The sequence below is a fragment of the Pocillopora damicornis genome, chromosome 8, assembly GCF_964200805.1.
Source record: "Pocillopora damicornis chromosome 8, jaPocDami1.2, whole genome shotgun sequence".
In the NCBI taxonomy this organism is placed as follows: domain Eukaryota; kingdom Metazoa; phylum Cnidaria; class Anthozoa; order Scleractinia; family Pocilloporidae; genus Pocillopora; species Pocillopora damicornis.
In genome coordinates, this window is record NC_142677.1 from 18,127,737 (window position 1) to 18,142,872 (window position 15,136).

The 15,136-nt window shown below is 37.7% G+C and overlaps 1 protein-coding gene across 3 annotated transcripts; it reads left to right on the forward strand.

Annotated features, from left to right (window-relative positions):
• The first annotated feature begins 810 nt into the window (after window positions 1–810).
• LOC113671871 (uncharacterized) lies at window positions 811–15,070 on the forward strand. Of its 3 annotated transcripts, XM_089213867.1 has the most exons (24): window positions 828–929; window positions 1,007–1,118; window positions 1,335–1,415; window positions 2,954–3,126; window positions 3,637–3,699; window positions 3,800–3,834; window positions 4,514–4,642; window positions 5,358–5,423; window positions 5,548–5,668; window positions 5,749–5,841; window positions 6,409–6,569; window positions 7,014–7,099; window positions 7,514–7,597; window positions 8,183–8,245; window positions 9,134–9,175; window positions 9,526–9,561; window positions 10,221–10,312; window positions 10,976–11,012; window positions 11,443–11,504; window positions 12,218–12,304; window positions 12,534–12,596; window positions 12,977–13,058; window positions 13,594–13,678; window positions 14,552–15,070. In XM_089213867.1, the coding sequence occupies exons 4-24, from the start codon at window positions 2,986–2,988 to the stop codon at window positions 14,745–14,747; spliced, it is 1,824 nt and encodes a 607-aa protein (XP_089069993.1). In that variant the 5' UTR covers window positions 828–929; window positions 1,007–1,118; window positions 1,335–1,415; window positions 2,954–2,985; the 3' UTR covers window positions 14,748–15,070. The 3 variants fall into 3 exon arrangements, with proteins under 3 accessions (XP_089069992.1, XP_089069994.1, XP_089069993.1); XM_089213866.1 differs by lacking the exon at window positions 1,335–1,415 and having other exon boundaries at window positions 811–929; XM_089213868.1 differs by lacking the exons at window positions 1,335–1,415; window positions 2,954–3,126 and having other exon boundaries at window positions 818–929.
• The last annotated feature ends 66 nt before the right edge of the window (window positions 15,071–15,136 follow it).

The following is a 15,136-nucleotide window of genomic DNA, read 5'->3' on the forward strand; positions in this document are numbered from 1 at the left end:
GAATGCAATTGCATTCTCGGTAAGACTGGGTTAGAATTAATCCTAAACTCAAGCCTTAGTTTGAAAAGCTAATCTACTCAAGACTAGATCCTCTGCCTTGTTTAAGAAAAATCAATAATTTTACATTAATCAGCCTATTTTGGGTTCTTTCTCTTAACTCTTTCACTCCCAGATCTCTTAAGTAATCCTCTTTACTCTTTGTAACACAATCCTTGTGATATAAGTTTGGACAATTTTAAATTAGATCAACTTAAAATCTCCAAATTAACATTTTTCTTTATTCTCAACTCTTGTCTTCTTGATATCATATTGATGCTGTAAGGAGAAATTCTGTCTTGGTCACTCATAAGGGTAAAAGGGTTAAGATACAAGCCACAATTCCAAACACACACACTATTATTTCTACAACAGACACTAATTATATCTTATGGAAAATCCTGCCATAAACACACATGTTCGAAAGAAGACTTGAAATCACGAATTTTAAGAACCACTTGAATAATAAAAACTTTGGTTTACATTTCAATCACGATTAGTTCAAAGGCGCGTAATTGTCTTTCATTCAGTGGTTAAGTTCGTGAGTTATTCATCGATCTAGACACGTTAAAACTTGCAATGGATGCCAAGAATGCGGCATTCTTCAGGCAGGTTTGGCAAGCAAGAACAGACAATCATGTAGTAGCTACTAACAGACAGACCAACAGACACTTCACTCTCTTGTTTCGCAAATTTAACAACAAATCACATGGAAAGTGAATGCGAGGCGGCTGACCGTGCGAGATAGTAAGGTTCAGGTGAAAGTGACACTCCAATTACCAGTCTCCTCTCGGTACACTTTGTTGTTTACCATTTTTGCGCGCGGCCACTGTGCTTAAAAATAAGTTTCGGGACAGAAGTTTTTTCGTGCAATTAGTTAGTTTAAGATTAAGGTGAGATTCCACCGTAAACATTTGTATTCCTGTTAACCTTATTTACCTGATTGCTTATTCTGTCGATGCTCGTCTAGGTTGATTGACATGGTTGATGATTAACCCTCAGGCGTCTGAACTTCCGCAGCATCACTAGTTTAGAGCGATTAGGGACAAATCTATTTGAGTTCTCAAGATCAGACAGGCAAGGTAAGCTATATTGTCAAAGAATTTATAGGTATTATCAATGTTTTCTGAAATAACGCTTTTCAAAACTGGATGTGACCACATGAAGAAAGCGGCTTGGTCGGTGACCTTTTGCCACCGGCGGGTGAGAAACACAAATTGTTGCACTGGTTTTCCCTAAGTTTGAGTTCGAATTTGTTTAAAAATTAGGACATATTCTGAATTGATGTTCTTTACTAGGATGTGCCGGTTCTGTATGGCGCTGGGAAGGAAAATAAAATTTTTGAGAATTTTTTTAGAGATGCCATACGTTAGTTCCAGGTTAGGGCTTTTTCATTACACATTACACTAAAGATCTACAATGCCATTGAACAGACAATTGATATATGATTTTAAGTCCAATTCTTTCCCTTCCTTTTTTTGATTTAGTTGTGACATTGCTTCATTATCACTATCTGTCTTTTGATAACGACTTTGGAACTTCAACACTGCTGGATATTCAGGGGCGGATCCAGAGAATTAGAAAAAAAAGGGGGGGGGGGATTTGGGGAGGAATAGGGTGATAAGGGTGGAACCTCACCCCACGTCCACAGCGTATAAACAATCACTCCAGACACTTAAGGTTACAAGATTGAAACAAATCACATTGTTGCAATGGTAGCTTTGTTTACTAAAATTTCATCCTGTGGGATGAAGATGTTTTAGAGATCTATATCCTTAGTTTGATAATGGTAGATAAATGCTGTTGCCTTATGGATGTCCTGCTTTCTAATTTGGGACAAAAATTTTCTTCCCTTTTCAGTTTGGCCATGTTTTCTCTTCTGTGGGATGAAAAATTAAAGCCTGAAATCAATTCAATTTGACCAAATTTCTTCACCTTTCCTTAGGCATAGACCTGTGTCAGCATTTCTTAGTATCAGTGTTTTTTTCATATTATATATTGTTTCAAATATGTTATTCCTCTCTGTGAGAATACCTGTAAAGGATATATTTGGTCTAAGAGGCTGTTGTTGGGAGATTCTCATTATGTGTCAGAAATTGATTGCATTCAGAAAGTTCTAGGAATGTTTACCACAAGAACTTTTTGACAAAATGTGTAAAACCACCATGTGAAAGGGATTACTGATTTTTCACAAGCATTTCACATGCAAATGTTATTTTTAATTGAAAAATGGAGTGTGAAAACAGTCATTTTTTTGGATCAACCTAACCTCGGAATCAGTACCTGCTCAGGTTCTACTAAAGTGCTTTTCATCTCAGACCTCAGACAAGATGGATTTTTCAAGCTGTGGGTGATGATTGTGGCCATGAACAATCATATAATAAGCCAAATTATCCATGCATTTTGATTAGTTTTTACTTACAATCTATTGGAAGATAGGCTTATTAAGATGACAGCATCATTAACAACATTTTGCCCTTTTTTATCATCACAAATATGTTTTTTTGATAAATGACAAAAAATGTCAAAATGTGGTAACAACATTGGTGACGCACTTGACTGCACTTCATGTGCCACTTCATTGTTCTTATAAAAGTTTGAGCTCATCAGTGACCTTAATTATTACTGTCTGAACAGACCCACAGCAACATGGAATCTATTTGTTAACCCTTTAACTTCCAAGATTTGATTGTTAATTCTCCCCTCTAGCTGCTACACATTTCCTTGTAAATTAGCTATGAGAACTTGGTGCTAGATCAAGATAGCAGCTTCTACCTGCTTATAAGTTTTAATATTCTCATTACCTGATTGCTGAATAATGACAGATATTGTAAGGAGAAGTTTAATGTTAATAACTTAATAACTTCTGGGAGTTAAAGGGTTAACTAGATATATTAAAATTTTCTCTTTTTTCAAGGCGGTCTTGACACATTTTTACTGGTTAGGATTATGTTGGCCATACTATCAGGAGTTGTAGGATTATTGTTTTTGCTATGGATATTCTATGACTTTTTATGGCCACCACCTGTATTTGTTGAGAGACAACTTGGTAAACCAGATCTGCCAATTGAGTACAATTTGGTACACACTGTAAGTTGTTAATTATTATTAAGAATAAATTATGCAGAATTGTTTTATTTTCTGGAAATAAATAAAGTCACTGGTACAAAGTCAGACTACCCCAACTTACCCTAGTCATGGGAAGAACTGCCATTTATGAGTAACATCATATATAATTAAGTGGGCCCCTCTGAGTGACCAGCATCTAACTTCTCCTGACAATTATACTGCTGAATCATTCATTAAGATCATGAGAATAAAGGACATGATCAGCAACTTAAGAAGCTTTGATTGCTAAACTAATTTCTCCTTGTCTGTACCAAAGGGAATGTATATAGAAGTGTGTGGAGAAAATGAATTCTAATATTAGAGTGTGAAGGGTTAACAAATCTAAGACTTTATCATTTAGGTAGTATGGAATTGCATAAGCCAGGAAACAACACTGAGCCATACACCTCTCAGATGTGATTGGATGAAAACATCTTTTGAACACAGCTTACTACTTTGATTCAGTTTTAAACTCTTTTGTTTTGCTTTCAGGCCAAAAATATTCCTAGGTTGGCTGGAAAACAATTGCTCTTCAGTAAATGGCTTGGGAGAACTGTACGTAAACAAAGCTAATTTTGATAGAAATTATTTTATCCATTAAATTAATATGATTATAAATAAGTTGTGATGATAAGTTATGTTATTAATTTTTCAGGGCCTGGGAAATGTTTTGAAAAAGATTGCATTTAGGTGTGTAATGACCAAGTGTGTAGTGTTGATTTTAACGTCTTGATAATAGGTTGGTCCTGTATTGTTAGATCTTACCATAAGTGCTGTGACAGCTCGTTGCTTGAGGTAGATACAGACAGAGTTAGACAGACAGAGAGGTAGACAGACAAACAAAACATCAGACAGAAGGTCAAACAGACAGCCAGGCAGACACACAGACAGACAGGAAGAGATTAACTACACATGAACTCTCTAGAAAGAAGATTGCCCATCAGGGCTGTCCCTTAGTTTTGAAGCAGCCATTACTTTGGAGTTATCACCCATAGCAGTGTAACACACAGTTAAGTGAAACCTAACAGCAATCAAAATCCTTTACTGTAACATTGAGTGAGCTCAGCCATAACAGGACTGATGGTATGCATTACAACCCTTACTGGCCTTTTTTAGTGAATAATTAACCCAACAGATATAGGGAAAGTAGAAAGTTTCTCTCCTTTGATTCCCTCTTCATATGAAATTTTTATCCAAGAATTATGACTGTTCAGATTTTATTTTTTAATAGCTAGAAATGATGCATACACACCAAGCTAAAACATAAGTAATGTGTGGGGAAGAATCAGAGAGTTTTCTGAAGTGATGAGTCCTGAACACAAAATTAAACTAACTTTACTGACAATGCTATTTTTTTTAACTCTTGTAGAAAAGCAGGGTTGGACTTGCTTATAAGAATCAAAATACCTGATGCTCCAACATTATTTCCTTTGCCTGAGCCTCATCAACATAGAAAGAGCTATGAACCTGTTGACTTTGACAAATTGATTGAGGAAAGGTGCGAACCATAAATAATTTACTTTTATTAATTACCAGTACCAGTAATAGTACATGCAGATCAAAGTCAATGTTTGTACATTTTGAATCTCTTATATTTCAAAGTTATCAATTCTTGAACATTGTAAGGGAGGTGGTACCAACCAGACAGATGCATGAAAGATATGTTTCTGGTTAAAATAAAAGGATTCAATGAAAGAATGTTTCCATGTCAAGGAATAAAATGAATTTATATAAAGGTTCAGCTTAGCCCAGCTAGAGCTTCAATAGTTCCTTTCATGCACCCTAGGCCCCAGTTGTTTGAAGGTGGGATAAATCTCTACCCACTGGATAACACTATATGTTTTGCTGTCACTTATCCACTGGATAGCAATATATTCATTGGATAGTGTTATCTGCCCTTTATACAACTGGGCCCAGTACTATAATCAGCTTCCTCTTTCCTCTTACCTCTCCTTAATTATGACTTGGTATAAAGCTCTCAGGGAGTTTCTGCACACCCTCCCCCTCTCCTTAATAAGCTCCCATCCAAAAACTCTGGAATTTGTTGATAGCCTTAAGGGGAAAGGGGAGGGGGGGGGGCTTTTTCGAGTCTTAAAGTTGACAGGCTAAGCAATCACAGTCTTTTTGATATTCATTTGGCTTAAGTACACCAAATATTTGATGAATAGATATGAAGTTTTTTTTGGCTGATTTTGTTTCTTTAAAATCATTAGCATTGAAAAACCAAAAGAATCTTCCTTCAAGTTTGTAACCATTCCAAACCTCATAAAGGAATACAGGTAAACTGAATATTATTTAAATTTGCATTTGCTTGGTTTAAATTTTGTAGCACCATTTTAGAACGACTACATAAGGTACAAACTCCCATTTACACTTGCAGTTAAACTTGTTTTCTTGCCACAGGTCACACACAGTCACTCCAATGCAGATAGCAGAAAGAGTGATAGAGATCATTAGTGACACAGAAAAACAGAACCCCAAATTAAGAGCCATTGTCCAGCATGACAAAGATGAAATTTTGAAGGTAGTATCTCATACCAAGTTATTTTGCAGTTCTGAACATATCAGTGTATTAGAAGCCTTTTTTCATTTGAATTTGATCAGATGGCAGCAGCATCTACCAAACGATATGCTGAGGGTAATCCATTGTCTTTTGTGGATGGGATTCCTGTGGCTGTGAAAGGGGAGTATCATGTGGTAAGTTTCTCACAAGACTGTCTATTTTCACAGTGCATCTCTCTAGTAAGGTTTTTTAGAAAGTTACTGGGGAACTTAGCAAAATACAATCAGCCATAGACTTGTCTCCTGAAAAGAGGGAGTATCAATACTCCTAATTGCTTCATGTTACAAAAACTGGTACACTCTTCAGCAATTTAAGTGAGTCGTGTTTGTAGATGTTACTGTAGCAATTCTTTTGCTTCAAAATAATTAGTTGCTTAACAAATTGGGTAAATAAAGTACATTTTTGAATGAAAGGTATACCATTTGAGCATGTAAAAAGAAAAATAGGTGTTACTTAATGTTTACATTTTATGGCAAAATAACAGCAAATTGGAGCCAAACAGTGTATATAGAGGGATCCCTAGTGCCACACCTGATTTAATTCAACAGTAAAATGACTGAAGCCTTAAAAAATATCTCACTTAATGAAATGTATCTACTGCATGGCAATTTCTTTGTTTTAGGGGGTTGGAGCATGAACATTATGATATAATTACTACTTGGATAAGAATATTGATTGTGATTTGCACTAAATGTTTCAAGGCGCCATACTATACTCGTTGTGGCACCACATTTATGGGGAAGACACCTTCAACAGAAGATGCTCACATAGTTAAGAAGCTGAGAGATGGAGGAGCAATCATTATTGGTATAGCTAACATGCATGAGTTGGGAATTGGGACTACAGGAAACAATCCAAACAGGTGACAATCCTGGACTCCATACCATAGTATGTGTAATCAAACAATTTATTATAATGAATCTCAAAACTATCTGTTTTATATTTCTTTTGGGTGGCCTTACTATGAGATATTAAAACATGATGTTCTTGTGACAACATATCACCTTTTTCTTGTACAAATGATAAATGGTGGATGACGAAAATTAAGTTTGAAAATATATGGGAATAAAAAAAATGTATGGAAATATGAGTACCAGAAAATCTACTTTCACTCTTTCATTTCTGTATATACTATCACTAACCATTTATTATTTGTATTTGATAATAGTGTTATGTTTTCATTGAAATGTCATGCTGCAGTATCCGTTATTTTCATTCTAATAAAGAGGAATTTCTAGTTAATGATAATCAAGATTGTCCTGACTGACTCTGAGTCCAATCCCAATGTCCTTATCTATTTGAACAGACTTCATGGAATTCCAAGAAATCCGTACAACGTGGATCATTACACAGGAGGGAGTTCAAGTGGGTCTGCTGTGGCAGTGGCTGCAGGTATACCAACGAGTGAAATTAAGAATTTGTTCATGTTTAGCGTGCGTATATCGAGTTACGGATGCACGCGGGAAGTTTGGAGAGCACGAAAAATACGTAAGAGTAGCTCGAAGCGCAGCCGAGAGCAACTCTAGCTTTTGGAGTGCTCTCCAAACTTCCCAAGTGCATCCATAACTCGATATACGCATAGCTAAAAGCATGAGCAAATTCTTTTTTAACAGAGTGACGATGAACAAAAATGCTCCTGTCATCTTATTTACGCACGGACGTGCGTAAATAAAGATTTTGTTCATAGCGGCTCAGTAGGGCTTACATAGGGCAAGCACGCACGCTATGTTATAAATGTTTTTTTATCTCGCTTATCGTTGTTTTCAGTGGAATTCATTTTTGATAAGCACTTTGTTATCCATTCAGGCTTGTGCCCAATCGCTTTAGGAACAGACGGTGGAGGTTCTATTCGTATTCCAGCGGCAGCATGTGGAGTGGTTGGAATAAAAGGTTAGGTAGATATGTCTGATAAAAAACAGCGGTCGAAGCTGTGATCAATTTGATCGCTATGGCGTGTGGAAAAAATATTTATGAGACTGAAATTTCAGCAAAAGTTTCCAAATAAGTGATCAATGTTTGGCAGTCAAATAGCAAGATGTAAAGTTTTCGTTCTTTAATTTCTTTTATGAACTTAAGTTTAAGTGAAATAAACTTTTGTATAAGGTGTTAATAGTGCTCCTTTCCTGCAGTCATGTGATGTTTTGTTGCTTGTCATTCATCTGCCTTTGTTTCTCGCTTTTAGACGTAAAAAAAGCAAAAAAAAGTATAATAATTGGTCTTTCTCATACCATTGGTTACACTGTACCCCACAAATGTCTAAGTGTTTTGTTACAAAAGATGTTAAGTTGCGTCAACGAATTTTGTCAATACTTAATTAGCTCCAACACAAACTCAAGACCCTGGACGCAACGTGTCCAAAACATCAACCACGTCCACCATGAAGTGTGGTTAGAGAGCCTCCTCGTAGATCTGGTATTCCGAAAAACGTATTTATTATTTTAGCGTTTAATAATCATTACTTGCTTATTTTTCTAGCATCATGTGGCCGCATAAGCACCAGTGGAGAAGTTCCCCTGGCACATACCGTTAGTTATGTTGGTAAGTTGTGGTAATCATTGTTAAATTTTGAAAACCAGCAATTACAAATGTAGGAATTAAATAAAACTGACAAATCTGAATTTTAATAGAAGTCGACACAGAGTTTCATTTGAACAAAAACTTTCCAAGGATCTTCAGCCCCAAAAAGAAAAGTTGAACTTCTTTGGGCAACACAATAAACAATGGCGTATCGAAGTATTCCGTGGAAGCTTATTCAGTGACGGCAGACTACGCTTTGTGTTACTGAAACACGTCCAGTGACAGTTAAATTCGTCTGATGACGGTAATGTGTATTTAGTGGCGGTGCAGTAGGTCCAGTGACGGTTTAAGACGTGTTGTAACGATGAAGTTAGCTTTTAATCAATGAAGGACTTTTAGTGACATGTAAATAGTTCAGGTAATTGTATTGTATGGTTAGTAATACTCAAGTGCTCTTAGTGACAGTTAAGTTCAATTCATCTTGTTATGTTAACGCACGTTTTTTTACAGTCAAGTACTTCCAATGACAGATAGCCTCTTTCAGTGGGGATGAAATATAGTCTATCCTTTCCTATTGTCTATTCTTGAAGTACCCTTAGTGACGGATATGTTCGTCCAGTGACGCTGGAGCACGTACGGCTTCGAAAACGAACGCTTACTGGCGGTCGAATAGCCCCAGCTTCCCCCCCCCCCCCCTTCTCTTTGCTTTGAAAAATCCTTTTGGGCGGAATCGATTCCGACGACCCATCCCCTTTGCATCGTCAAAAGGTTGTTGTTCTTCATCGTAGTGGACGTCACCGCGTAGTAGTATGTTTTTTCCATGATGCAGCACTTTCCGATGTTGATTGTACAATGGAAGTGACAAACGAGAAACTTATTTTTTGATCCCCTTACAACTTATTTTAACAGGACCTCTTTGTGCCACTGTGAGCGATGCAGCCTTGGTGTATGGTAGGTGATCTAAAATTATTAAATTTTTTAACTTTTGAATTTCCTAATAGCCCTTATTTGTGTTAATGTCACGCTGTTCAATTTTACTACCAAGCCCCGCTTTCTGTCGAATTCCCAGAGCAGCAAAGATGAAAAGAATCCCCGTAAGTAGAACTGCATGAAGTTGGGGGAAGTAGGAATGATTTCGTACTTTATGTTCGAGACTTGGTGATAAATTTTGTGCATCTTGCATAAGGCGTTTTCCCGAACTTTTCACATTTACACTGCTGACAATGATTATAAAAATTTTTTCTGCTTTTTGTTTGCGTTGAGTTTGTTCAAACAAACCTTTACGTTTGAATTATTTTCAGCATTTTTAGCTGGCAAAGACGAAGAGGACCCCAAAAGTAAGTCTGAAGCGCGGATCTTTACTATCTTAAGGGCGAATTCACCGTGTTTACTTGTTTTCTGTCTACAAAGGTTTTCGGGTTGGGCCAAAACTTATTAGAAGGCCGTCCCCGTTTTGTTTGGGTTCATGTATATTTGGAGGGAGAACTTATTGATCGAGTGTTGAGTGAGTAGGATTCCGTGATTGACCCGATTTAGGTTTTTAAGGGTAGGACTGGGGTCACTGTGCAGCACATAAGTGTCTATGCCCGAGGTAAGAATTTTCAGAGTACCTTGACAGAATTGCCAAGCGGCAAACTCTCAAGGATTTCTGGCTCAACTACGGCACTCAGGAGTCATTAGACTTATACAAAGACTTTAAACCGGGCTAGGTTATGATATTTCAGTTACAGTCGAGCGTATTGGCCTATGGGCGTTCAACAGGGAACTGCCAAGAAAAGAAAGAAATCCAACCATGCGTGGAAAAGTGAAGCATCTGAACTTGAGACCTCCAGATTTCTAATGAAGTGCCTCTAATCACTAAATCACTAAAAAAAGCTTGCTGTGTTTTAGGTTCTTGTGTATCACAGGATTTTGCTTTAGGTTCTTGCGAGAAGTGCATACTTAAAATTCTCGAGCCTCAAATGTCACATGGCTAACAGTGAGTGATCATTTACAGCCCTTGGTCAGCCGGATGTGACTCTGGAAGGATTTGAAAACATCTCGACCCTCGAGGGAATAACACTTGGTATCGACTGGAAGTACTTTAGGGTATGTTGCTTTTAAGAAAGAGAGTCGTAACGACCACCTGTGGTTAGTTTGTAAGAGCAACTTGCTAACTGAGGTGGAGCCTTAATTTTTTCAGCACGCAGTCCACGCTGAAGTGACTTGTGGATTTGTTTACCTTGGTGAGGTCAGATCACGCGCGGCTAGGAAAATGCACATGTGCTTTTCATTTTGTAATACTATGAAACTTTCTAATTGCGCTTCTGTTCTTAGTCTTCAGGTGTTTGATTTGTTAATTGCGAGTCAAAACTACGTTGACAAATTTGAACTTTTTCTCATAAAAAAAGTACTTATATAGGTCTTATCAAACTCAGAGGGTTGGATTGTACCTCGACTGTCTCTGTCTTAAGTGTGATAAGACTTTCTTTACATGGAAGGGTTTTTGTAAACAGAAAGCTTTCTGATGAAGGACCATGACGCTTAAAATGAATCACATGATCGTGGTTTTTCTCGTTTACATCAGACCACCAAGAGACATTTGTGGTGAATTTTTTGGATCGATTCTTCTGCTGGTTCATGCAACTTGTTTATCTGGTAATATAAACTACCTTCTTATTTGTGAATGACGAATAAAATTGTATGGTCACTATTGTGAATAAAAATTACAAAAAATAGATCTTTCATCTTGATATTCATTTCGCTTCTTAGGACTGCGATGAAGATGTTTACAAAGAGTGTGAAAAAGGTAGTAAATGTATCTCTTCTTTGCTCAGTGTCTTATGGTTTTATATTAGAAGATCTTTTTGATAAAGCTGATAATTTGGGACACCTTTATTCTCAAGGACAGCTCCACTCTAGGGACCCCTTTGGTAATCCCTTGGAAAATGTGCCAAAACCTCTACTCAAGGGACACTATCTTGTGTCAACGATGTGCCCTCAGAAGAAGACACCTCCCTTAAAGGAACCCAGACTGTAAATCGTAGGAAATATGTCCCTATAACCGCTGGATCTGTTGCCCTCGCTGGAGGGACACCTCTCTTCATGGGACGCTTTCTTGTGCTAAGGATGTGCCCTTGGGAGAGATTCAACCGAAAGGGGACTTAACAGCCGGTTTTGGTTGTCGTAGTTCCAATAGATCTTTTTTGACTAATGCTACTTTCTCTTCTGGTTAACAGTTGTGAAGTATCTGGAGGATATAGGGGCGTCTGTGGTGGCCATTCAGATTCCTGAGTTGATGGTACTGGCCTCAGATTACATTCTGAATTTGTAAAATAGACTGTAATGTTACTACTAGCATCTAAATTCTCACTACAACATAACCTCTCAATTACACATTAAGGTCATGAGAATAAAGGAAATGATCACCAACCAAAGATGCTCTTGATTGTTAAACAAATTCTTCATGTGTGCACCCAAGGAAAAGTATAGAGAACAGTATGAAGAACATACCAACTGATAAGCGGAGTAAAAGTAGTCCATAATCCTCTCGTTGTAAGCTAAACTCTCTAGAAGAAGTATTGAATTTTTCGGACATGGTATCCACCGTTTCGTTTTTCCTTTTTTTGTAATTTGATAGCGGTTTGGGATTTCCTGTTTTTGATATTTGCTTGCCCAGTTGATAGGCCTTGTTTATCAGTCATTTCACGTAAGTTTGAATTATTGTTGGAAGCCTTTTACAATCCAGTTTTCACCTGTGGTAGTAATATTGGCCTGTGTTCTGGCCACTGATACGCCACAGTGCACCCACGTACGACTAAGCCTATTTTTTTACTTGACCAAATCTAAGCATTTTTGTATTAATTACAAAGAAATGTCCCCTAACTAACTCAGTTTTTTTTAATTGTCACATGTTTCTGCCTTTCAAAGTTATACTTTATCAGCCAGGTATGAAAACGTAGTTATAACATGTATGATACAGTTTGATAATTTTGTGTCCATCTCCTCCTTTAGGAGACAGTAAGCGCTCACGGAATCAGCATCATTTCAGAAATGGCGGCTGGTTTGGAGGAAGAGTTTGACAAATATTATAATGAACTGGTAATTATTGGGATTCATAAAAGTTGATAGAACTGTTGAAGTCTTGAACAGAGAGAAACGGTTTCTTTCTCAGCACGACTGTTGTTGTTTTTTAAAGGGAGGTTGGGGCAAGAGGGGGGTCGTGAGAAGTGTTTTTCGGAATCCCCAAACACCCGAATAGGTGTGAATTCTTCCCGGCGTAGCTTAAACCTATGTTTTCAACTTTCAACGAATCTTTGATGATTCACAGAACCCGGAGACTGCATCTAATTTGGGTATGGCGCGACTTGTTACTGCTCGGCACTACTTCCAGGTGCGTTTTATTTAACATTTTTTCCAGTTTGTCTATCTGTACGTTCATCTGTGTGCCTCCTGTGTATCTCTCTGTTGCTATTTTGTTTGTTTGTTTTCTCTTTTCCGCTGATGCTTTCTGCTAGTCCGTCTGTCTGACTCTTATCTGTCCGTTCGTGCGCCTGAAAGTCCATCTTCTTGTCACATTTCACTCTATTTGCTTGTTTTTCTTTCCATTTTGCTGTTCGACTGTCTTTTCCACTCACTGTCACTCTTCAGTTTGAGTCTCTGTCTGTCTGTCTGTCTGTCTCTTTATCTGTCCTAATCCGCTATAAGCGTTTACTTATTATGTTCCGGTTACCTATTACATACCTTAAAACTCAACTATTCTAATTTTAACAGGCCCTGAAGCAGAGAACAAGGTCCATGGCTTTCTTGAAAAAGATTTTTGATGAGGATGGTGTTGACTGTATTTTAACCCCAGGTGAAGTTCAAATCAAGAAGATCCAGGAAACTGGATTAGATGTGTGCACTAGTCCCTGTTCTTGCCTTGTGGATGCCACAGGCTAACCACGCCATATCCCAGGCCACCTGATAGAAAACCAATTTTGGAACATCTTAATGTGTTACTTTTCAAACCCTTCACGCACCCTACCGAAATGAATTTAGGAGTGTTGCATATTGTCTTAACTCATTTCCAAATTCAACCAACGAATAAGAGGTAAAAACAGCTTCAAAATATTTCTGCCAATTCGTAATCACATCACATCACATCACATCACATTCGTAAAAACATCAGTTTGGCAATAGTAGTTAAGACCGACAGTTTGAACTTGACATGTTCTGACACCGTAGTCGAGTGAATATCGCTGATCAATGGATGGATTTGCAACTGATGTTCCCAGTAATAGCAATAATAAAGGTAATAATAATAGTAATAATAATAATAATTATTATTATTATTATTACTATTTTGCTATCTTTTTTGTTCTAATTTAAGACAAACTCCTATGTTGCAGGACTTGGAATGAAAGTACCCAGAATCCCTGACGATGCTTTAGAATATGGTGAAGGAAACCTCATGACAACTACGCAAATGATGAGGTGAGGTGTATTAACGGGAAAAGCATGTGACAAGTCACGTGAACTTGGGGGTGGGGAGGGCTGAGTGACATCGCATTGGACCGCTGCGTATGAGACTAAATTGCAGGAGCCAATGCTAACGTAAAGTAAACATGGATTAATGACATAAAGCGTAGGAAAATGCGTGTCACTAAGGCACGATTGGTGGAACCAATATAACTGATTGGTCGAGAGAGCAACGCGGTTTTTTTTTTCAACCAATCACAGGTTGTAGTTACTTTAGGCCGGTCAACCAAAGATTATGTCAAACGCTAAATTCACAATCATTCTACCAATACGGCTACTAAAATGTAAATGTCAAAAATTAAAATTTTCCTGCAGAACGTTCTCAAGTTAACCCTTTAATTCCTATGAGTGACCAAGACAGAATTTCTCCCTACAATATCGGATCACTATCAGTATCTGGGCAACTGCCCACCTACCCCTCCCCTAACCCAGCATTGACCCTAGCTTGTTATCGATAGACAGTTGTTGGGTTAGGGGAGGGGTAGGTGGGCAGTTGCCCAGATACTGATATTGATCCACAATATCAATACAATACCAACCAGACAAGATATATGAATAAAGAAAAATATCAATTTAGGGGATAATTAGTTGATCCAGTACTAAGTTCTCTGAACTAATATTATAAGAATTGTATGATTGACAGTAAGGAGAATATTAAATTTGATCTGGGAATTAAAGTGTTAAAGACAAAATCATTCGCCATTCAGTATCAAAATGGGAAGTTGGCTTATTGGCATGGAACTCGTAAGTTTAGGTCGCGTAGTGTCCCATTTTAAGATTCTAGTTTAGCTTGAAGAATTTTTTTTTTTGTTTGTCTGTTTGTTTCAGGTATATGGGAATCGGAAATTTTACCGGTGTTCCAGGGATGACCCTTCCAGTTGGTTACGATGATCAAGGCCTTCCGATCGCCTTGCAGATTATGAGTTCCTGGTGGAATGAACATACCATGTTGCGTGTGGCGCACGCTGCAGAGGGCTTTGTAACCAAAAAGGAACCACAGGTGTATTACAGCCTGCTGGAATAATGGACTCGAACAACGACTTTTTTTAACTTTTCTCCTGAAGCGCTAAGCGTTATGTGATGCTTTTGTCACGAGAAATTACGCGACCTTGTTGTGTTTCTGTCCATCTTGAACCTGGAGATGTAGCTAATCAGAAATATTTTGTAATCTGTTCAGGGAACATAATTTTATTTACAGAATTGAATCATTTTTTTTTTGTTGCGGTATGGCTTAATTTTTGAAAGGTATGACAATTTACAGACCTCATGGGATGAGATGGTGGTTTGTCTGAGTAACGGATGACCTTTCGGGCGCCTAATGAAAATAAAGGTGAAGAATCTACGAAATTCTCAATTTCGTCGTTCACATTCCTCTCACAGATTCAACACTCGAAACGTCCACCATACAGCCAA

Bases quoted from the DNA above. Each gene is read 5' to 3' on its own strand.
- LOC113671871 (XM_089213866.1), top strand. From the start codon at position 2,986: ATGTTGGCCATACTATCAGGAGTTGTAGGATTATTGTTTTTGCTATGG. The intron at 4,643-5,357 runs GTGCGAACCATA...TAAAATCATTAG, and splicing joins GACAAATTGATTGAGGAAAG to CATTGAAAAACCAAAAGAAT. The intron at 5,842-6,408 runs GTAAGTTTCTCA...AAATGTTTCAAG, and splicing joins TGAAAGGGGAGTATCATGTG to GCGCCATACTATACTCGTTG.